Source organism: Sinohyriopsis cumingii, chromosome 9 (assembly GCF_028554795.1).
Source record: "Sinohyriopsis cumingii isolate HCF-2022 chromosome 9, ASM2855479v2, whole genome shotgun sequence".
NCBI lineage: Eukaryota > Metazoa > Mollusca > Bivalvia > Unionida > Unionidae > Sinohyriopsis > Sinohyriopsis cumingii.
The window spans coordinates 85,026,511-85,050,263 of record NC_142969.1 but is presented as its reverse complement, the minus strand read 5'-3'; the positions used below and the strand labels follow the sequence as shown (position 1 = coordinate 85,050,263).

Here is a 23,753-nt window from a genome sequence, read left to right as displayed (position 1 = left end):
AAAGATGGCCTTGATGAGATAGACAATGAAACATGTGGATAAAGATAGTCTTGATGAGACAGACAATGAAACATGTGGATAGAGATAGCCTTGGTGGATTATTAACCAGAAGGGTGCGGGTTCGATTCCTACAATGGAATCAATCCTGATCAGTTACCGTTATTTGTTGTTGGGCAAGGTACTTTGCCCTATTTACCATGGCACTATATAACCTTAAAGTGGGGCTTGGACGTAAAACAAATCAAAACACCAAACCAAATATATATGGACAGAGATACAAACACCTAAACAGCAAACAACACCAAGATGCACAACGAGAGACACCTAAACAACCAACGGGTATTCAGACAGAGGGCCCAAAAAGAACCACGGCAAGAGACGTATGGGCGAATAAGACGACACAGTCCGACAGAGGTGAAGAAACCTAAATGACAGACGGATCATAGACAAACGGACACAAGAAAAGGACTGTTTTATTTGCATGATACATAAACAGAAACCTGAACAAAATGTAGATGCCATTTGAAAGTGTTTTGACAATTCCTTGAAGATAAAACAAACGTAAAGATACTATACATTTGTTTTCTTCATTGCAGCATGGCGTGGTTTAAGGCGTTCAGAAGTGAATTTGGTTACGCGTATTACGGTGAACAGCGGATGCCAGCTATGTTGGATGTTCCCCTAACTGTTGTCATCTACGTTTGCTTGTGTATATCGATTGCCTTTCTGATAGCCGCTGCTGGAATTAAAGGAAAAGAGGTTAGTTAACTGTATCTAGATCAAAGTACCAAATAATAGACTAACCAACTAAACAATCCACAAGACATCTTGCTAGGAAACCTTGCAACCAAGCAACACACCCTGCCTATCAATCAATCTACAATGTTATCTAATAATGTATACATGTGACGTGAACATGGAGGTTAGCAGCAAGATTATTTTAATAAAAACGTTTCTGATATATAGGCATCTAAACTATCATTTAAATAATATTTCATCAAAAGATGTCTTTGTAGAGTACATCCGAGATTTCCCTATATCGTAAATTCATTAGCATTTGTACGAAATGTCAATACGTATTTGTTTATAAATGAATTTTACGTTTCAGAGATGGTACACTTTGATTCGCCTAGGATACAGTTTGCTAATTGGATCAGTTATTCTTGGTATGCCCACTCTCTCTCTCTCTCTCTCTCTCTCTCTCTGAAAGCAGGACCCATATCACACCAACAAATAGATTTAAACTCAGTTTATTTTCAGAAGATTTTAAAGTAGAGTAAGAGCCGCAGGAAACCATTAAGACAAACGAATTCAGTTAGTTTCAACACTCAGCTAAAATTTATTAAAGCGAATTCTTTGCAAATAACTCGTTTTGATTATGTTAATTATCTTCAAATGATTATCATCTTCACCAGTAACGTCAGTTTCTTTCCACTCATATTTGTTATTATTATTATTATTATCATTATTATTATTATTATTATTATTATTATTATCCAGTGAGCATTTTCGGGCATTCCTGGCAGGTTGCATATAAAGATATCAAAGCACCGTACATCTACAGATCGGATAGCTATATTGACGGCAAGATTGGCATTAGGATTGGTCTTTATACAGTCAATATAACTCTGTCAGGTAAAATTAAATTATGTGCATGAATATATGGGTGTGTTGCATAATATAGATTGCATAAATATGGAAAACCACTATAACGCGGTTAGTTGCGACACTAATTCCGATATAACGCGATTTGACTAAGCTTAATAGAAGCATAGTATTGTTTCTAGTTAATACGTGTTAATGTATTCAGTTAGTAGTATTGTTATCAGCTATTGCATATTAACGCATGTGTTTGGTTTAGAGGTAATTTTTCCAGCTATTGGTTGTCAGTGTGCATGTTTAAGCCAGATATATTTGTACCATCTATTGCGAATTTACATGTATATTAAAGCTGGAGATTTTGTAACTAGCTACTGTATGCTAATGTGTATTTTTAAGTTAGAAATATTGTTACTAGCTATCGTAGCCAGTAGTTCCCCGTGGGTCGATGCTTCTCACCGGGGTTTCCCTTGTTCTCCTTCGGCTAGTTACACTGGCCGCCATGGTTATAGACTAACAAGCTTTCTCACATACTCACACTAGTGGAGCTCTAGATGAGAAACCACGCGGCCAGATGTGAATGGCATCCCATTTCTACCTGCAGACTTCAGGCCTTCCATTCTGCTGGCAGTCATGAGTAAGTGGCTGATACTTGGCCCATGAATGGCTGATGCTTGACTCATTTCCTCTCAAGGGCTTCAGCCATTCTGGATTCCTAGGCAACTGTCATTTCAAACTAAATCACTTGCTTGATACCTAATGACAACTACAGCACAATATCAGGTCTGAAGTCGATGTCATAGTTACCCCTTAGGAACTGTATTTCCCTATTAAGAGATGCTGACTATATGGCTCTTGATTCAGTCGTTTGCCTTTGTTCCTTGCCGCTTCTCCCAAACCTGATGTATGTAGATCCGCTTTTCACTCAATGTTTATTCGACCTGGCTATATCCATACTGGCAGCAATCTCAGCAAGCATTCCAGGTCTTTCACGTTTTCTCTGATGTCACTCAACCGCCTTCTGTTTTCGTCCACTGCATTGCGATATTGTATTCTTTAGCCGCCGGAGCTCCGATCTCACAATTGTAATTTGTCTAAATCTGTGGTTTTCTTTGGTATTGTATTTCTCGGCCTAGTGGTTAGATCGTCCGTCTCGGATGCGGAAGGTTGCGGGTTCGAACCTCGGCCGAGTCATAACAAAGACTTATAAAAATTGCATTAACTTCCGCCTCGCTAGGCGCTCAGCATTAAGATGTTAGTGTTAGGACTAGTCGGACTGGTGTCAGAATAATGTGACTGGGTGGGACATGATGCTTCATTTCTTCTGCATGTTGCCACAGTGCTATACGAGTAGTTAAGTGGGATACTAGAGCGACAATGGGAATTAGCATTACAGGACCCCTTGGGAACATATAGCGACAATGGAAATTTAACATGGAGAAAAATCGTGGGAACATATAGCGACAAGGGAAATTTAACATGGAGAAAAATCGTGGGAACATATAGCGACAAGGGAAATTAACATGGAGAAAAATCGTGGAACTGTTGAGCGACAAGGGGATTTGAACATGGAGAAAAATCGTGGGAACATATAGCGACAAAGGAAATTAACATGGGATTTATTTTTTTTTTTTAAAAAATAAAAAATAAAAAAAGGGGTAGGCAATTCAAAGACTATCTCTTTTCGAGAAATATGGCTGGCCCTGAAAAGGGCCTTTGGTTTATGTTAATATGCCCTTAACATAAAGGGCATTTGCGACATCTTCTTGTCCTCAAACTTCGTCTTACAGCAGGGCCATACATCAGAGTCCTCTTGAGGCAACCTTGTCTCTCTATATAGACTCTTCTTATCCACAGGCTGCTGCTGGTCCTGTGGACAACGGTCCACTTGGATCGGACATACATGAGCATGTCCGTCCTGAACATCATTGTTGACACAAGGGTTGAAGATTCAACGTCTGTCCACATGTTGAGGCTCTGACAATAGGTGAATCAATGCAGTGAACTGCGCTTATTTATAGGGACAGAAAGGATTGAAACGGATTGAGTTCATTCACCAATCCGAACACGCGTTACAGAATTCAGTCAGCCCGCATCCAATCCGAAGAGAGCAGTCTGTGACGTCACGTAGTCTATATAGATTCGCTAGCGCTTGTGTGCAGTCAATCTATGCGACAGTGATTCAACATGACGGAAACTCAGAAAACGATTCAATGGGGTGCACCAGCAGGGGAGACCGCCCAAGGGAACCCGGACTTACTTTCAGAAGAGGTGAATTGGGATTTTGTCGATTTTCTCTCCTCGCAAGAATTTGTTCCGGAACCTTCGTTACCTTCTTCATTACCGCAAGTGGAGAATTTTAGACAGAGACAGAAAGAAGAATTGGAGAAATTTATACAACGACAAAAGGAAGCGGAACAGGCTTTTCTCTTACAGCAACAGCAACAAGAAGAAGAGGTAAGAAAAAAACAACAGCAAGAAGAAGTAGCAGCAAAGAAACAAGAGGGTGAAAATCAAACGGTCACGGTACTGTTGGACATTTTAGCGGAGTTAAGAAGTCTGAAACAAATGTATCAGACTTCTTTATCACGACCGAAGAGAATACGACCTTCCCGAGCTAAACACGTCAACCCTGTGACTAAGCCTACCGTACCACCCTTAGTGATTTCAACCCAATCATTATCATCATTACGCAGTCCAGAAGTAGGCCTTGGCCGTGGCAAAGGCTTAAGGCAGTTAAAATTGATTGCTTAAACTCACCCCTGCACCATAAAGAAAAAAGGCCCTTTTCAGGGCCACCCACATATCTCGAAAAGAAATACAATTTCAATTTGCCAATAACTCTAAAATAAACCCCACCCATTTTACCCTTATAGTACGTGTCTGTGTATGAGTGCGTGAGTGTAGCTTCTTATTTTAAAATCATAACTCAAAGACTCTTACCTAATATCATTCATTTATTCTTTTCCATTTTTTACAATCCAATTCACAATTCACAGCACAACACTTTAATAAAAAGTTCATTGACTTCTTCTTTCTCCTTGTTTAGTCTCTCTGTTTTTTGAATTTCTTCACCGTCACACTCTTTTCCTCTTCTTCCTCCTCACTTTCTTCCCTTCTTCTTTTCTTCTCCTGTTTCTTTTTCTTCACCTGTCTGCTTTCTTCCTCTGAAGAATCCCTCTCTTCTTCTGAAGAATCCTTCTTTTCTTCTGACTCCTCTTGTTTCTTTTTTGGGCAATCTGGAGACCAATGTCCTTTTTCTTTACAATAATAACAGGTATCTTGACTTTTGTCTTTTTTAGCTCCTGTTTTTTGACGGTCTGGACACTCTGAAGACCAATGCCCTTTCTTCTGACAGATATAGCAAGTATCTTGACTTTTATCTCGAAAGGAAGGAGAGTAGTCCGTAGCCTGGTCTGAAGAGAATTTTCTAATGACCCCTCGCAAAGCTCTGACGAAACGTTCCATCTGGTTAGTCTCTTCCATCGTTGTGCTCGGCTTGAGAGTGAAATGAATAGTGAAAGGATAAGACACACACCCTTTTATATACGCTGGTCTGCTATGACTATAAAGTAGCTCATGGTGTTTGAACTTGAGTCATTTGACTTTTTGCTTTCAAGATGAAACGATCCCATTCATTCGAGAAGAAAGAAGAAAAAGAAAGTAAGAGGCAGAAACGTGATCTATCGCCTCGTACCAGGGCTGAAATCTTGGCACAAATTCATGCCAGTGATTTTGAAGAGGACATGAGTGAACCAGAATCAGAACCCTCTAAACCAAGTTCACCACCCTTAGTCAACCCTGAAAAATACTATTCCATTCGAGAGACGGAAAAGCGCTCCTCTAGAAAATTTAGAACCACGGCTTACAAATACACGGTGAAGTTTAAAGATTTCAAGTCCGAAGTACCGTTAGAGAAAGCAGAAGGGTTCATCACCGGAGTGTGGGATTCTCTGCTCACTGCACTCAAGCGACAATGTCAACCCAAAGAAGACGATCGCTTGAGACTTTCCATACAACACGACGGTTTGAAATCCCCTGTTTGGATCGAGTTTAGCACCCCTGCAGAATTGACCGCTTCCAAAGTCATGGACAAGATTCAACACGTGCAACAATCTAATGACCAGTTTGACATCACCGATGGAAAAGCCACATTGGACATGACCCACGTCTCTCCTCCTCAAGGAACCGGACGCAAAAAGATGTTATTGGTGAATGACCTTCGCAGCATTAAGCGTAGCCTTGTCCAAATTCACAATCCTCATGACCAGATGTGTTTAGCCCGTGCCATCGTGGTGGGACGAACCTATGCCAACAAGAACGACACGGTAGAATGGAAAAGAACCTGGAAAACTATTCAACGATCCGATCGAGCCAAACAACGAAGTGAAGCAGAACTCCTGTTACGACAAGCTGGCATGTCCAAAGACACACCCTGTGGCATACCTGAGATGCAAAAATTGCAAGATGCCCTAGCTCCACGATACACCTTGAAAGTGTACCCTCAAGAAGTGCGCGGGTCTTTGTTGTTTCGAGGGCAAGATTTTAAGGACGGAAAATACATTCACGTTTATCATCACGATGACCATTTCGATACCATTACCAGTATCACTGGATTCCTAGGATACGGTTATTATTGTGAGAAATGTGATTATGGTTATAACAATCGAGAGCAACACAAGCATTGTGGATCGAAATGCCCAGGATGTTTGGCCTCTCCACCCTGTCTGAGCGAAGAACCAGTGCCTTGTTCAACTTGTCTGCGCACGTTTGTCAGCCCTACCTGTTACCAACAACATTTGAAAACACAAGGTTCACAGAAGAAATGTGCTTGTCAACTCCTGAGATTGTGCTCTACGTGTGGACAAGGCATACTTACCAACAATGCCAAGGCACACGTATGTCGAGGAAAGAAAAAATGTCACATTTGTCACCACATCGTGGACTTGGAACACGAATGTTACGTGCAAAAATACCAAACCCCACCAGAGAAAGAGGACGGTCACAAGAAGAAAGGCAATTTCATCTTTTTCGATTTCGAATGCATGCAAGAGACTGGCATTCACATCCCTAATTTCTGCGTGGCTCATCGAGCGTGCGAGAAGTGCATTCAAGAACCTATCTTCAGTCATTGCCCTCACTGCAGCAAGATTCCTGGAGGACGTGAAAAAATCTTTCGAGGACCGAACACGTTAGCCGATTTTGCCCAATGGGTCTTAGACCCCGTCGACAAGACGTGGAGCCAAGAGGACATCGAACGTTACCGAGATTGTCATCGTCATGCCACAGTGATGGCTCACAATTTTTCCGGATACGATGGACAGTTTCTTCTCAGATACTATACGGAACAAGGCACCGAGCGTCCTAAAGTGACTTTGAACGGAGCCAAAATCATTTTCATGCAAGTGGGACAAGTACAGTTTAAAGATTCGATGAGCTATTTGGCCATGCCTTTGAGCCGAATGCCTAAAACGTTTGGAATGACAGAAATGGCTAAAGGGTACTTTCCACACTTTTTCAATACGGAAGCCAATCAACACGCCGTTCTACCCCATTTACCTGAGGCTCACTATTACGACCCCGACAACATGCGTACCGAACAACGAGAAGCTTTCTACGCTTGGTACCAGGCTCACGCCTCGGACCCTTTCGACTTTCAGGAAGAAATGCTAAAGTATTGTCGTTCCGACGTGGACATTTTACGGCGTTGCTGTGGAAAATTTCGAGAACTGTTCATGGAACACGGAGGGGTGGATCCTTTGAAAGAAGCTTGCACCATTGCCAAAGCGTGTTCCCTAGTGTATCGACAACGATTCATGCCTGAAAACACCGTGGCTGTCATCAGCCCTCAAACGACCCACTTTGTCAAACGTCAATACTCGGTCAAAGCCCTACGTTGGTTACATTACTTGTGCGACAAGGAAGACAAGTGGATTCAGCATGCCCGCAACGGAGGGGGCGAAAAGACCATCGGAACGTATTCGGTCGATGGCTGGGACTTAGAAAACCCCAAGATCGTGTACGAGTTTAACGGTTGCTTATTTCACGGATGTCCTGTTTGTTACCCTGACCGTGGCACTAAAAATCAGTTTTTGCAACGAACCATGGAAGACTTGTACCAGGACACTTGTCAACGACGCCTAAAGTTAGAACAGCAAGGATACCAAGTGGTGGAAATGTGGGAACACGAGTACGATCACCGTATGAAAACCGATCCCGAGTTTAAACGCCTCGTGGAAAGTTACCAGTTCATGGACTCGCTGAACCCGAGGGATAGTTTGTACGGAGGAAGGACCAATGCCACCTGTTTGCTGTACCAAGCCGACGAAGAGAAAGGAGAAGAAATCAAATACTTGGACGTGTGTTCGCTGTATCCCTACGTGTGCAAATATTGTCGCTTTCCTGTAGGGCACCCACAATTGTTCACGGAACACATCGACCTGAAAAACATTCGACAATACGAAGGCTTGATCAAGTGCAAAGTTTTGCCTCCCACGAACCTATACCATCCCGTCTTACCTCACCATTGTCAAGGCAAACTGATGTTTCCCTTGTGCCGTACTTGTGCCGAAACGTGCAACCAAGACCAGCCTTGTCATCACAGCCAGGAAGAACGGGCCTTGACGGGAACCTGGGTCAGCGTAGAATTGTTCAAAGCTTTGGACATGGGATACCAACTGTTAGAAGTGTACGAAATTTGTCACTTTCCCAAGACACAACAATACCACAAGGGTGATCCCAGTCAGAAAGGCATTTTCGCCGACTACGTGGATGCCTTTTTGAAACTGAAGCAAGAAGCCAGCGGCTATCCTTCCTGGTGTCACACTCCCGAAGACCAAATACAATTCAAAGAGAAATACTACAAACAAGAAGGCATCACTTTAGACCACATCGAGAAAAACGAAGGCAGGCGATCGTTTGCCAAAGTGATGTTAAATTGCTTGTGGGGTAAAATGGCACAACGACCGTGTTTACCCAAGACGGAATATTTGACAGAACCTTCCCGCTACTTCCAGATGATTCACGACAAAACCAAATACATGAAACACGTGGACGTCGTTCGAGAGGATTTGATCTTGGTCAATTACGAAGAAGATCTGGACTTTGTACAAGACGACCCTTTTGGAAATGTCATCATTGCGGCTTACGTGACAGCTCATGCTCGCTTAAAATTGTACGAAGCTTTAGAACTGTTAGAAGAACGCGTCCTGTACTTTGACACGGACAGTTGCATTTACATCCATCACCCGATTCAACAGCACCCTGACATCGAAGGAGACCGTTTAGGAGCCTGGACAGACGAGCATCCCGACGACAAGATTCTAAATTTCGTTAGTGGTGGTCCCAAAAATTACGGCTACGAATACCGGGACAAACAAGGAGAAGTGCACACGACGTGCAAAGTGAAAGGACTGACTCTGAATCATCGTACCAGTCGAGTGGTCAACTTTGGGGTATTGAAAGAAGCCTTGCAATCGGGAGAGGATGGAAACTTTAAAGTGACCACCTATCAACCGAACAAGATTGTACGTTTACCCACTCACCACATCGTCAGTCGACCCTTGGAAAAAGTCTATCAAATTGTATACCAGAAGCGAGTGCGACTTCCCAATCACTTTACGTTACCGTACGGTCACGTCGGTATTGGTCTGTATATAAAAAGGAACCCTAGGCAAGATCGATAGTTCATTGTGACTACCAAGACCGAGCGAACAAGATGAATACTTTGAAAGAGACATCGTTCCAGTTTGGGGATTGTAAAAAAGTTGTATCTTCCTCTAGTGTGACTAATATTGGATGGATAAGACCCAGGCATTGCGACGGAAAATGTCCGGAAGGAAACTGCGATTGTCCATGTGGTTACCATTGTAATTGCGTAACGGAGTTTGCAGACGAGTGCGATTGTGAGCCTTGCGATGGATACGATGCTGTACCTTGTGACCTGAGCGATGCCGTAAAGCATCATGGGAACTTTAGTGCCCCTACCCCTATCATGGAAAGTGATGCTGTGCGTGTCAAACCTGTCGGATGCGAAAGTGATGCCGCTCGTCCTCTTGGACATTTTACTGGGTTTCGTTTTAAAGGGGAATGTTCACCTTCACGTCTACCCCCCTACGGATGTCATCCAGCCTTGAGCAAACTCCTACCCATGTCACTCAACCCTCATCGAAACGAACCTGTGAAAAACGAATATTCGTTTCCTGTGCGTTTGTCGGAATACTGCGACTTTGAAAATCGTCTTCAATCGTTCAAAGGAAAATGGCCAAAGTATCTGGGAGGACCGACCCCCGAAGAATTAGCCAGAGCCGGATTTTTCTACTTGGGCGAAGGAGATAAAGTCAGGTGCTTCAGTTGCGATGTGACACTTCACCACTGGGAACCGCAAGATTCGGCCTACGTAGAACATGCTCGATGGTCACCGAATTGTCATTACTTACCTTTAGTGGGACCGAGACATTGAAGTAACTTCTTACCATAATAATCTGTTCATGGATACTTTACAAGAGAACATTCGTGCTTTGCCTGTGGAGTTGAGAGAACGCATTTACCGAGAGCTGGTCAAAATACAAGTGAAACGTAAAGAACAATTGCATCCGTTACGTCACCGGTGTTTGAACCACTGGTACCTGAAGGCTATACAAGGATTGATTCAATTGAAAGTGTTCCATCGGACAGACATTGATCAACGATCCTCTAGTTTTAAAAAGGATTGGTTTGGTATGGACGATTCTACCTACATCATTGTAAACGTACTGCATCGAATTCCAGAGGAAGAGTTAACGAATTACCAACATCTTGAACACAATGTCAACTTAGTGAAAGAGGAAACTTCTGAACGAATTGTAATGTGTAGATTAGTGACTCAACGATTTAAATTCGACACTGAAGTGAAACCATGTTTGTGCAAAGAGTACATTTCTTGTGTCAGACCAAAGAGGATTTAGTATGACCTATTCATGGATACTTTGCTAGAGAACATTCGTGCTTTGCCTGTGGAGTTGAGAGAACGCATTTACCGAGAGCTGGTGAAAATACAAGTGAAACGTAAAGAACAATTGCATCCGTTACGTCACCAGATCTTTAACCACTGGTACCTGAATGGTATAAGAGAACTGATTCGTCAGAAATTGTTTCAGTGGTCAGACCTTGTTCAACACTTTGAGTTAGTGAATGATCGAAATGTTCATTATTTTGGTTACTTCGAGATTCACCTACAGCAATACATTGAGGAAGACAAGTTAAAGGATTATCAACATATTTTACGTGGAATCTACTTAGAGGAAGAGGAAACTTCTAAACGAACTCTGAAGTTTCGGTTACAGTATGCAAGATTTAGATTCCCTACTGGAGAACGAAGATCTCTGGCTAGAAAGTACGTGTATTGTTTCCGAAACAAAGAGACTATAAAAACAGGCTGCCATGCCACGACTTATGTCACATGTCATCCAACAGATTCCGTGGAAGGAACTCAATGACCATATTCAAACCGTGGATCATTACCATCGATTATTACAAGAACTGTATCCATTCAATTTGGGACGACAAGTGGTGTGTGTCTTAGTGACTTGTTTTTTGGGATTTCGTTTACCAGCCGATTCTTTGTGGACTCTTTACGATCAGTACTTACCACCTCCATGGCCTTAAATGGTCACGAAAAACTCCTTTTGCTCAAAGCCTTGCGTTTTCATCTGGATACTTCTCGACCTCTACGGGAAAAAAAGATTCGTCAACTTTTAGCTACCCAAGACGTGTATGACGATGTGTGTGTAGCTTGTGACTTACATCCCCATTGGACAGATGTCCGTGCCTGGAAAGAATGGGATTTTGAGGCTTGGACCCAAGAAGTGGCCCAGTATGCACGAGAGTTGTTCAAGGAAAAAAGTTACTTTTCAACCCGTGTTAGTGACGGTGCCAGAAGAACCCGTCACCCAGGACAGGACTGTCGTGGACAGACCTGAAAGACCCTTTCGGGAGGACACTTGTGTGACCTTACCCCCTGTTGAACTGGTTAGAACATTACCCAAAAGATGTGATTGTTGTACAGACACTTGTGTTTATTCCACGTTCATCGTTATCATGTGCCTTTTATCCTTGTACTTAAGCCTTTGGCTTTTATGTATTTTTGTCTTTCGTATTCATGTTTGAAAAAAAAACATTCAATAAACGTGTTCTGAAAAAGTATATAAACTCTTGTCTTGTTTGTTTTCGTGTCACAAGTGACATTTCTCACACCATGGCTACCTCTGCTGTCTCTGCTCCCTCTTCCTCTACTGTCAAAGTCATCGACGAACACTTAGATCGTGCCAGTTGGGAGGCTTTGTATCTTCGCCATCCCTTTAACATGCTCATTGCTGGACCTAGCGGTTCAGGCAAAACCGAATTCGTCAAACGTTTGATCGAACATAAACATCATTTGATCGATTGGCCCCCTCAACGGATCGTGTGGTGTTACAAAGAGTGGCAATCGGCGTACAGCCTCTTGCGAGAAAGTCAAGGCGATTCCATCGTGTTTGTGGAAGGCATTCCTAAAGAAGACGACGGCATCGTCTCTGACTCCCGTCAAACCCATTTGGTCATTTTCGACGACATGTTAGGAGAAGACGAAGAAGAAATTAAATTGTGGTTCACGCGCAAAGGGCATCACCGTAATGCCAGTGTCATTTACATCACCCAAAATTTGTTTCAACAAAGTAAAGCCCATCGCACCATCAGTCTCAATGCGCATTACGTGGTCTTGTTTAAAAGCCCTCGAGATAAATCGCAAGTGCAAGTCTTAGCCAAACAGTTAGGAACGCCTTGGCTGACTCAGGCGTACGACGATGCCACTCAAACGCCACACGCCTATTTACTCGTCGATTTGAAACCTACGACCCCCGAGGATTTGCGATTTCGTACCCACTTGTTTCACCACTGGTGCCAAGACGGAGGGCCTGTCCTGTACACGTCTCCGTCCTCGACTTCATTTCACTCCCCATAAAAAATCTATAAAAACCTCAGACCCTTTTTCGTCTGTCTCACACAGTGTGAACATGACGTCCCTTCAGTCGCATCTTCCCGTCAAATTGATTCGTGCCTTGTATGGCATCAGTCGAGAAAAAGATCCACAAACACGAGCCCGTGTCTTAGAAGCTAGTCTCAAAGAAGTCTTACGATGGTTCACGGTGACGGCACGTCAATTACTCCAAGGAATCATTCAGATTCCTCATCAAACCAAACGCTTTTTCGATCGAAACAAAGTCGCTTTGGTCCAACTGGCCGATCCCCGCATTGACACTCAAACCAAAAAACAAATCATTTTGAAACCTGGAGGGAGCGGTACTCTAGGAGGGGTCATCATTCGCTCACTCTTAAGATGGGATCCTAATGCCCCCAAAGTTATCCCCAAGACAAAAGTCCAACGAAGCCCCAAGAAGAAAAAGAAAAAGACCAGGTCCCCAAGAAGAATAACTTCTCCAGTGGCAGGACCCTCCTCTTACCAGACACCACCCCGGAAAAAGAAAAGAAGCCCCCAGAAAAAGAAACAGAGAAAAAGTCCCCAGAAAAAGAAAAGTCCACAGAAGAAAACTAGTCGCAAGAGAGGCACTTCGGCCAGGACGCAACCTTACACTCGCAAACCACGACCTGCCACGGCAGTGACTGCGTCTCCGGCATCCTCACGTTCATCCACTTCTCCGTTGATGACACCCAGAACTGAAGAGTACTTGGAGACGTTGATCACACCAAGAACATCTCCGTTGATGACCCCCAAAAGAACTTCCCCAGTGGCAGGACCCTCCAATTTAGTGGCATTGGCTGCTGCTCACAAAGTACCTTCTCCCAAAATCAAAGTCCAAGAAAGATCGGGCATGTTACAAAGTTTACTGGATTTGTCCAAGCAAGAACTGGCTCGATTTAGTCCGTTGCGTACCCCTGCACGACGTGTCATGCCTGTCCTCAAACTGATAAAACGTAAAGACAATCAGTGGCGACGCGTTCCAGTATAAAAAGAGCCTGTGACCAAGTCGGGGTATCAGTGAACTTGTAAAAAAGATGTCACCTCCAAGAAGCCACAAAAGAAAGAGACAAAGGCAGACGCGTCATCCGACAAAGCGCTTAGCCAAGCATCGACATTACCCTAAGAAAAGACACAGTCGTTCCAAGAAAAAGAGGCATCAACAAAGGGGAGGATTCCTTGGTGATTTTGGGAAAAACATTGTCACCTTTATGACAAAGCGATAGTCCCAAAAAAAGATAAAAGGGTGTGCGTTAAGTCATCGACGTTAGTGTCTGTTCGGTGAATGTCCCGGAACCCACAAGCAAAAATGTCACCCTCCAGAAAACCCCAAGGAAAGAAAAGAAAAGGACTGCCACCACGTTTAGCTAAACATGGGGACATGTTATCTGTCCTGTCCAAAGCTTCTCCACCCCTACGAAAAAAACTCATTCAAACGGCCTCCAAAGAGGTCATCGATACCGTGTGCGAATGTTGTTTGAACGTTTTGAAAGGCACGATCCCTTTGTCCAAACACCAGAAACAATGCTTAGGCAAACATCGTCACGTTCTTCGCCAAATGGTTCGAAAGAAAATTCCCATTCGTCAAAAAAAGAAGATGTTGGTCCAACGTGGAGGTATTTTACCTCTCTTGTTAGGCCCCATACTGAAAGGAGTCTTGGGAACCATGTTGGGAGGACTGGTGGGAGCAAGATAAAAAGGCCCTCGGAAGTTCCAAGATCTCAGAATCGACCCCTGACAACCCCATGGAAGGACGAAAACTAGCTTTAGTGCCTTACAAACGATGGATGGAATACCATCGGTGGCAAGAACAACGCACCCCGCATTTACCTCCCAATCCCCATTTGAGCGAGATGTCCCAGTTACAACACGAATTGCAATCCTTGATGGATCGCCAAGATTTGTCCGAAACAGAAAAATCGCAAAAGTACGGTCAACTCTTGCAACGACTGCAACTCTTTCACCAGAAAGCTTTAGACGAAACAGCTTTACCCACTCTGAAAGATTTTAAGACCTTGATGAAAAGTCCAGCACCATCATCATCATTACCCCCACCACCACTACCATCCCCAAGGGTCACCAGAGATGCTACCCCACAAAGACCTGAGGAAGAAGAGATGCGCGAAGTGTTTCAAACACCGTCAGCAGCTCCCATTTCGAGTAAGATTGCAGCATCCTTGTTGACCCCGTCCCCCACACCCCAACGAGAAGAAATGAAAGCTTGGGTTAAAAAGATGATGTCCACGCCTCCTTCGACAGAAGTGAAAAAGAAAGAAGGGAAACCAGAAGCGAAAAAAGAAAAGAAAACCAAAGCCATTCCATTGCCACCTCCACCACCACCACTACCTTCTACTTCTACTCCCGTAGCCCATCGGACACGTAAATCCGTTTCCAAACCACCCTTTCGACCCACCCAAAGTAGCATCACCGAAGAGTGGGTGACTTATTAACACAGCAAAAAAATGGAAAAAGTCTTAGCTAGCATTTACTACGATCCCTCGCATCCTGCAGGTTACGCAGGAGTTCAAAAATTGTATCGTGCTGCCAAAACGCGACTGAAAAGTCTCCGTTTACCTCAAGTGCAACGATGGTTACAAGAACAAGCTACCTACACTTTGCACAAACCCATTCGACGCAAGTTTGCCAGAAGTCGTACCCGAGTGGAAGGCATCGATCATCAATGGCAAGCCGATTTAGCCGATGTCTCTCATTTGGCCAGCTACAATCGTGGTTACAAATATTTGTTTTGTGTCATCGACGTCTTTTCCAAATTTGCCTGGGTCGTGCCCTTGACTTCCAAATCGAGCAGCGAGTTAGTGCGAGCCCTGCAACGGGTGTTGAAACAAAGCGGTCGTCACCCTCTTCGATGGCAAACGGACAAAGGCACTGAATTTCTGAACCAAGCTTTCCAAAAAGAATTAAAGAAACGTGACATTCATTTTTTTACCACCGAGAATCCCGAAACCAAAGCCAGCATCGTGGAGCGTTTTCAACGCACTTTGAAAGAACGCATGTGGAAATATTTTACGCATCACCACACTCTGAAGTACATCGACATCTTACCGCATCTGGTGCAAGCGTACAACCAATCTTACCATCGAAGCATCGGACGTGCCCCGCAAGACGTGACTCCCGACAACGAAGTGTTGGTGTTTGAGCGTCTGTTCGGTACGTCCCCGACGAGGGCTGTCCCCAAGAAAAGTGGAGAGTTGACCGTAGGAGATTGGGTGCGCATTGGCAAAACCAAACGCACTTTCGACAAAGGTTACTTACCTAACTGGACGACCGAATTGTTTCGCGTCACTGGACGAGTGCATGGCCGTCATCCTGCCGTCTATAAATTGGAAGACATGAACGGAGAAGTGCTCAAAGGAACGTTTTATTTGCCCGAGTTACAACGTGTCACCAAAAAAGAAGACGACGTGTACGACATCGAAAGCATTCTCGAACGCAGAACCCGTAAAGTGGGCAAACGACGTGTCAAAGAAGTCAAAGTACGTTGGAAAGGATATCCACCCAGTTTCGATTCTTGGATCGACGCTTCGCAAGTCATCGACTATAAAAAGAAGTGACCATCATGCCCTTTCACACAGCAGACGCAGCTACGTCGACCAATCCTCCTTCACCTAGTTCTTCTGTGCAAGATTTACAAAAACAACCCTTGTGGGTGTGGTGTGGAGAACGTGTGCCTAAAACGCAAATCGTCTTTTTCTGCCAAATCTTCGTGGTGTATTGTGTCATCGGGGCAGCCATCGCCAATTTGAGTTTGCAACAAGGAGACAAACAATTGTGGACCATTTTATTGAGCAGTTGCATCGGTTACCTGCTTCCCAATCCCTCCCTGAAATTCTCCTCGAACGGGAACGTTGTGTCCAGTGCCAGTGCCAGTCACCACTCCAACAACCACAACCAGAACCCCATTTTGGGCGGAGACACACCTCTGACGTCCAGTAATATCCCCTCGGACAGCCACAGAACTCTGGAATTATGAGTCACCAAAACCAATTTTACTTAACTTTACCCAGTGACAGTTCCATGGAGGTGTTTCCCCACAACACGTTGTGCTGTTACACGGCCAAATTACCTCAAGCCATCCCCTTAGATCACGAAGCCCATTGGGAAGTGGCTTTAGTAGAAATGATTCACCCTACACAAATCCAAAACATCACCGAAAAACAAAACTTTTTTGAGGTGGAAATCCTGAACCAACAATTACAAGAAGCCATGACTGACATCGGGTTTTCAGGGATGACAAGACCAGCCAGCAAACCAGCCTTCAGTATCTACACCGTGAAAATTCCAGCAGGGTTTTATTTTAGTGGTCAACATTTGGTGGACACTATTGCGGACAGGTTCGAGTTCGCCTTTGGCAAAGCCCTGATCAGAGTCAAAAAAAGTGTCACCCTGGAGTACCATAAAGTGGCTCGTCGCTTACTGATGAAATTTCCAGATACGGACACATTGTCCTTCAGGTTCAATGGTATTTTGTTTGAAATTTTGGGTGGACATTCAACAATGGTCACAAACAATTGGAGCCCCAAGATCAACAGTAATATGGATTTTTACAAAGCTTTTGGAAAACCGGTAGAACTGAACCAAGGAATGAATTTAATGTTCGTGTACTCCGATGTGGTGGAGTATAACGTGGTGGGACACACCTCTGTGCCATTACTGCGTGTCATTCCTTTCAAAGTGGATTCTACCACGAACGCTGACGAGGAAGGTGGAAACACTTACCACGTCCACCGCGAATTTGTCCATCCTCACTATTTACCGGTCAGCAAGTCGTATTTGGACACGGTCAACATTACTATAAAAGGAGATCTGGGACAAAATATTCCATTCACCAAAGGAAAAGTCACGGTGAAACTCCATTTTCGAAAACGGTTCTCTCACGACTCGTAAGTCATGTATCCAGTGTACCGAGGGGTGGCTCAGCAGCGAGGACACGGTTTAGGAGACATGTTAAAATCGGCCTTTCGTTCGGTGGCCCCGGTGTTGAAACCGATGGTGACACGCGGATTGCACGCCTTGAAAGATGCGGCACTGACGCAAGGCAAAGAATTTCTCCAAAATGTCATCATCGACAAACAAAACCCTAAAGAAGCCTTCATGAGGGCAGGCAAAAATGTCTTGCTGCAAACGGGCAAAGACATTTTAGGCCGACGAGACACACCTATAAATGCCCTGCACGCTACCGAGTCAAGCATTCAGCAAGGACAAGGCAGAAAGAGACGACGAAGAAGAAAACACCCTTTCACCAGACTTCAAGCTAGAAAGGCCAAGAAAAGAAGAACCGTTCGAGACTTAGACGTTTTCGATTATTGAGAAAAGAGACAAAAAAATGATGCACCGAGAATCTTGCGCTTGTTCCAAGACGGAACTGGATCTGTTTGCCATGCCCCCTACCATGATGACGATGCAAGAATCCCAATGGGTGGAATTTCACCCCGTCTCCTCATTGACAGCCTCAGCTCCCATCGAGTTTGAAATCAAAGGACAGCCCGAAGATTACATCGATCTGAATAGCAGTTACTTGTACTTGAAAGTCAAAGTTGTCGATGAGGACAATTCGACCCTAGATGGCGATGAGGTAATAGCTCCCGTCAACAATTTCATGCATTCCTTGTTTAGCGGAGTGGACTTGTACTTGAACAACAAACTGGTCAGCAGCAGCATGGATACTTACCCTTATCGAGCGTACCTGGAAAATCTCTTGACGTACGGAATAGATGCCAAGAACACTCATCTCAATGCCTGTGTGCTATGGGAAGCTGACGAAGCAGGCCAGTTTGAAGAATTCGAAATTATTACAAATGATAAAGATAAACCATACAATGAGGGATTTACAGAACGAAGAAAGAGAATCACGGGAGTCGACAAAAGTTTAGAACTGATGGATCGTTTGCATTTGGACATGTGGTTACAAGAGAAATATTTGCTAAACGGGGTGAATGTCCGCCTGAGACTGAATCGTAGCAGTACCGCTTTCCATTTGATAGGTAAAACTGCTTGCAAAACTGTCATCGAGGAAGCCAGGCTCTACGTACGACGCGTAGAAGTGTTACCTAAAGTGGGTAACGACATCAGTCAGACGTTGAGCAGAACGACCGCTAAGTATCCGATCCGACGCGTGGAAGTGAAAACCTTCACCATTCCCAAGGGACAACGATCCATGATCGAAGATCATCTGTTTCAAGGACAGCTACCCAAACGTTTGATCGTTGGTATCGTCGAAAATACAGCCTTCAACGGAGATTTGGGTAAAAATCCTTTCAACTTTCAACACTTTGGCGTGTCCAAGATCGAAGTCAGTCGCGATGGCAAGACCTTGTGTACCCGACCTTTCGAACCTGACTTTGCCAACAAAAATTACTTGAGATCGTACTTGTCCCTGTACGAAGCCACCGGCCAGTTAGGAACCAACACCAGTCACGGTATTACGTACGAGGATTACACAGGAGGCTATGCTTTGTGGGCTTTCGATTTCACTCCTGACCAAGGCAGCGACGAGGGACATTTCCACCCTATAAAATCTGGCCAGATTCGTGTGGAAATTCAATTTGCAAACCGAATCCCTGATGAAACGGTGAACGTCATTCTGTATGCAGAATTCGACAATACCATAGAAATCAACAGTTTGAGAGAAGTCATTCTAGATTACTAGAAACCATGGAAGACTGTTATCCCTCTTTACCTAGTGGAGAAACTTTGGACATGAAATGTGAGGAGACTGTGGAAGAAGTGATCATGATGAAGTCAAGATGGCCAGAACAAGAAGCCCATTTAGTCTCCTGTTTTGCCAAACACTTGGTCGACAAAATGACGGAATTGATCAAGAAAAATTGTTATGGATGTCAAAACGATCATCCCAGTCAAATTCAACACGATAAATGCCTGATGTTGAGTCAAGAAGAAAAATTGGACGAGTATCTGGACGAAGCTTGGAGCCTCATCTCGAACAAAGACGTGTTGCACCAGTGGTATAAAGACTTGCGTGAACATTCTTGTCCACCATTAACCACTCAAGAGATCCATCGTATCGAAGCTCTCCTGAATCAGAGTGAGGAAACAGAACGAATAACCGTTTATTCGTCAGACATTTTCAAGCAAAAAGTCAGGATCGAATTGACGACGTATTATTACCTGTGAAGAAGAAAAACAAACACAAAACAATGGATACCTGGGAACTTTATTACCTTTTGAACCACAGTTCGTATACGGCTTCTTGGAATCCTGTCGTCTGTGCTAAAGATGAACTCCCTCATCGCAAACCTAAAGACCATCAAGCTTACGTGATCAACACGGACGACAGTCATCTCCCAGGAACCCACTGGGTAGCCGTTTACTTTCCTCAAGAAGGATGTGTGGAATATTTCGATTCGTACGGATTGCCCCCTTTGGAAGACGATATCATCGACTTTATGAGAAGAAATGCTCAGACCACCCGATTCAATAATGTGAAATTGCAAGGCACAGATTCCTTGGTGTGTGGACAGTACTGTGTGTATTTTCTGCATCATCGCAGCCTGGGCTATTCCTTAGAACATTTAGTGACTCATTTTGATCCTCGTTCTTCTGCTAGAAACGATGTGAAAGTAGATCGATGGTTTTGTGACCATTATGCTTATCTTTTGTCTCAAGCTAGGAAACGTAGTGTCCATCAATGGCCTAATGATTTCCAACAGTGGAAATCACAATTTCATTCACAACGTTGTCAGCCCTGTTTAAAGTAGATTGTATTTGAAGAAAAAAATGTTTGTGATTTGAAAAAAATTGTTTGATGTTATAGTGTTGGATTATTGTTAAAAATGTTGTTGTTTAGTGTTAAGTGATTTTTGAATAAAAAAATGTTGTGTTTTGAAAAAATGCTTTTGTCTTTTGTTTAGCTATAAGAATGTTGAATTGATGCTCTTTCATTTCTTACTATCCCTCTCATGACACTCACTGAACGTTGCGGCTCGAAAACCGTGTGGGGGATGTTTTCCTTCACGTCCGCGCTTTCACTTTAAGAACCGGGGTTGTTTCCAGTCTAACCATCCATTGTCGACTCATCCTCCTACGAAGATGTGCTCCAAACTAGCTAAGCTCAACGAAGCCTACGTGAATTTGCATAGGGTCAGACACAGTCTGATACCGAAGCCAGAAGAAATAGAGAATGTGAGAATGTTAAAAATCACTGAAGACCTGATAGAAGAGCTCTTCAGAGAAGAAGTGAACAGGGAGAAAGAAGAATGGACAGAGAAGTACAGACTTCAAAAACAGCAGCAACAGCAACAACAACAGCAGCAGCAGCAACCTGAACCTGACAGAGGCTTTGTCGATTGCCGTATCGACACCAAAGAGTTCTTCTTCTCTTTCCGAAGAAGCAGACCTATTGCCAGAAAGTCTATAATCAGAGGACATCGCATTCTTAGAAACTAAAAAAAGAATGCCATAGCAAAACAAAAAACAGCCCTTTTCAGGGCTACCCAATACTCTAGAAAAGAAATAACGATCGATTTGCCAATGTGTGTAGGTAGAGTAGTGTGAAAATAAACACTAATTCTTTATGAATAGTGGAAGTGTATGTGTTGGTGTGTTAGTAAGTGCTCACGTAACTTGGTATGGATAGTAGATTAAAATGATATCTTTTCTTAGTGTTTGAGGTGTATATTTGGGGTTAGATTGGATTGCTTTGAGTATGTGGATAGTCTATTGAAGTGATTTATAAAAAATTTTAGAATAGTGAGTGAGTGTTTCTTTTAGGTCCGCGCGTTGTTGTTGATTTTGGTCACGATCTAGGTAAGATCAATTTTATGTTTTTTAGGGGGATGTTTTCCATCACGTCCGCGCTTTCACTATAAATTGAAACTCGTTCGGCAGTCCAGCTACCCTTGTTGATTGATCAACACCAAAAAATGAACACGAGACTTGAGAAACTGTTGGAGCTTCATGTGCATCTGGAATATGCCAGGCGCATATTAAATGAACTGGCCGCGGAAGCCATTGTCGAGGAGGGAAGGATAAGAGAGGAGGAAAGAAGAAACAAAGAAGAGGAGGAGAGAAGATATAAAGAAGAAGAAGAAAGAAGATATAAAGAGGAAAGAAGAAACAGAGAAGAGGAGGAGGAAAAGGAGAGAAGAAATTTCAAAATCCCAGAGAGCGAAAATTGGGATTCTGAAGCGAAATATCCTGCCTCTGCTCTCTCCCCCCAAAAGGTAAAAAGTAACTGGGGGATAAGATGCGTATGTGGCGCCAGGCCTGGAAGGTGCCACCATTAACCAGGTGTCCATGAAGTTCCAAACAAAACAGCCCTTTTCAGGGCTACCCAATACTCTAGAAAAGAAATAACGATCGATTTGCCAATGTGTGTAGGTAGAGTAGTGTGAAAATAAACACTAACTCTTTTTTAAAAAAATGTGAGGGTATGTGTTTGTGTGATTGTGTGTTTGTGTTTGTGTTTGTAAGAGCTCGGGTATGTTTGTGTGAATAGTAGATTATGGGTTTCTTTATTGTTTCTTAGAGTATGTGGAGAGTATAGTTTGGGTTTGATTATATGAAATGAGAAAAGTGGGGATGTTTTCCTTCACGTCCGCACGTTGTTTGGTCATGATCTAGGTAAGATCAATTTTATGTTTTTAGGGGGATGTTTTCCATCACGTCCGCGCTTTTTGTATAAGAACCCACAGTATTCGTGGTTCAAACCATTCTGCAAAGAATAAAAAAAGAAGATGGCTTCAAACCACCTTAACAAAATGGAAAAATTGCAAAACGTCATGGACAATTTAGGAATGTTTGAGCAAATGTTGGTTAACCTAAACGAGGATCACTACTCATATAGTCCCCATAGAGTGAAGATGGAGATAAACAATTTACGAAAAATGAAGGTAATCATCAGTGATCTGTTGAAAGAAATAAAGGAGGAAAAGGAGGATGAAGAGGAAAGAATAAGAATACGCAAATGGAACGAAAAAATTGAAAAAGAAGAAGAAAATGAAAAGAGGAAGAAAGAAGAGGAGGAAGAGAAGAAGAAAGAAGAGGAGGAGAAGAAAAAAAAGAAAGAGAAGAAGAGTGTAGGAGATAAAATAAGAACTTGGTGGAGGAAAAGAAGAAATTAGAAGAAGAAGAAGAAGAAGAAGAAGAAGAAGAAAACCCAAAGGCCCTTTTCAGGGCCAGCCATATTTCTCGAAAAGAGATAGTCTTTGAATTGCCTACCCCTTTTTTATTTTTTATTTTTTTAAAAAAAAAAAATAAATCCCATGTTAATTTCCTTTGTCGCTATATGTTCCCACGATTTTTCTCCATGTTCAAATCCCCTTGTCGCTCAACAGTCCCACGATTTTTCTCCATGTTAATTTCCCTTGTCGCTATATGTTCCCACGATTTTTCTCCATGTTAAATTTCCCTTGTCGCTATATGTTCCCACGATTTTTCTCCATGTTAAATTTCCATTGTCGCTATATGTTCCCAAGGGGTCCTGTAATGCTAATTCCCATTGTCGCTCTAGTATCCCACTTAACTACTTATACGTCACTATGAATTACTACACTGCAGATATCGTGCGAATACGACTGAAAAATTGTTAAAGCTACGTTAAAAATCCAAGTCACACACAACGCACACACATATACACACACACTGATTCTTTTCTATTTCAATCCTATCCTTTCTCATACTTTAAATGATAATCTACCTTTCTGAAAACCTTGTTATGCAAATGCTACTTATAGTTGGTCTTCATCTACTTCAAGCACTTAGCGTGTTGGTTTGTTTGAACTCGGATGCCGTTTGTTTGGAATCTCAGCTTATTTCTCCCCATGTTCTGCTGAATAACGCTTTCTTTTACCGCTGTAGCCATTCCCTGTGTATTCAATTTTGTCTCCCGTTCAAGTCCTTCGAAACTTCTATATAATTCACTATCTCGCTGAACTAGTTTTCGTCATCTATCACATGGAAGTGCTGCAGACTGCGGTATGTATCATGGTCCATCTTTTCCTCCGTCTTTCCAGGTTGCACCGTGTGTTGTACTAGATTTAGGATCCGAGCAAAGCCCAGTTTGGTACGGAGCGTTATAAGCAACCTTTCGTTTTTCACGTTTTTCATAACTTCGGCCACTGGATGCATTATTACTCTGGCTCTTTTTCAGTTGATCTAGCATGTTTGCCCCCGTGATCTGGTC

General features: G+C 43.2%; 1 protein-coding gene across 1 annotated transcript in view; it reads left to right on the top strand.

Annotated features, from left to right (window-relative positions):
- The first annotated feature begins 597 nt into the window (after positions 1-597).
- The window catches only part of LOC149792159 (dual oxidase maturation factor 1-like), a 35,371-nt gene continuing 12,215 nt past the window's right edge, over positions 598-23,753 (top strand). The window contains exons 1-3 of the mRNA XM_089969355.1: positions 598-759; positions 1,109-1,166; positions 1,501-1,635. Of these exons, the coding sequence (XP_089825481.1) occupies positions 598-759; positions 1,109-1,166; positions 1,501-1,635 (355 nt within the window). The remainder of the gene's footprint in view (positions 760-1,108; positions 1,167-1,500; positions 1,636-23,753) is intronic.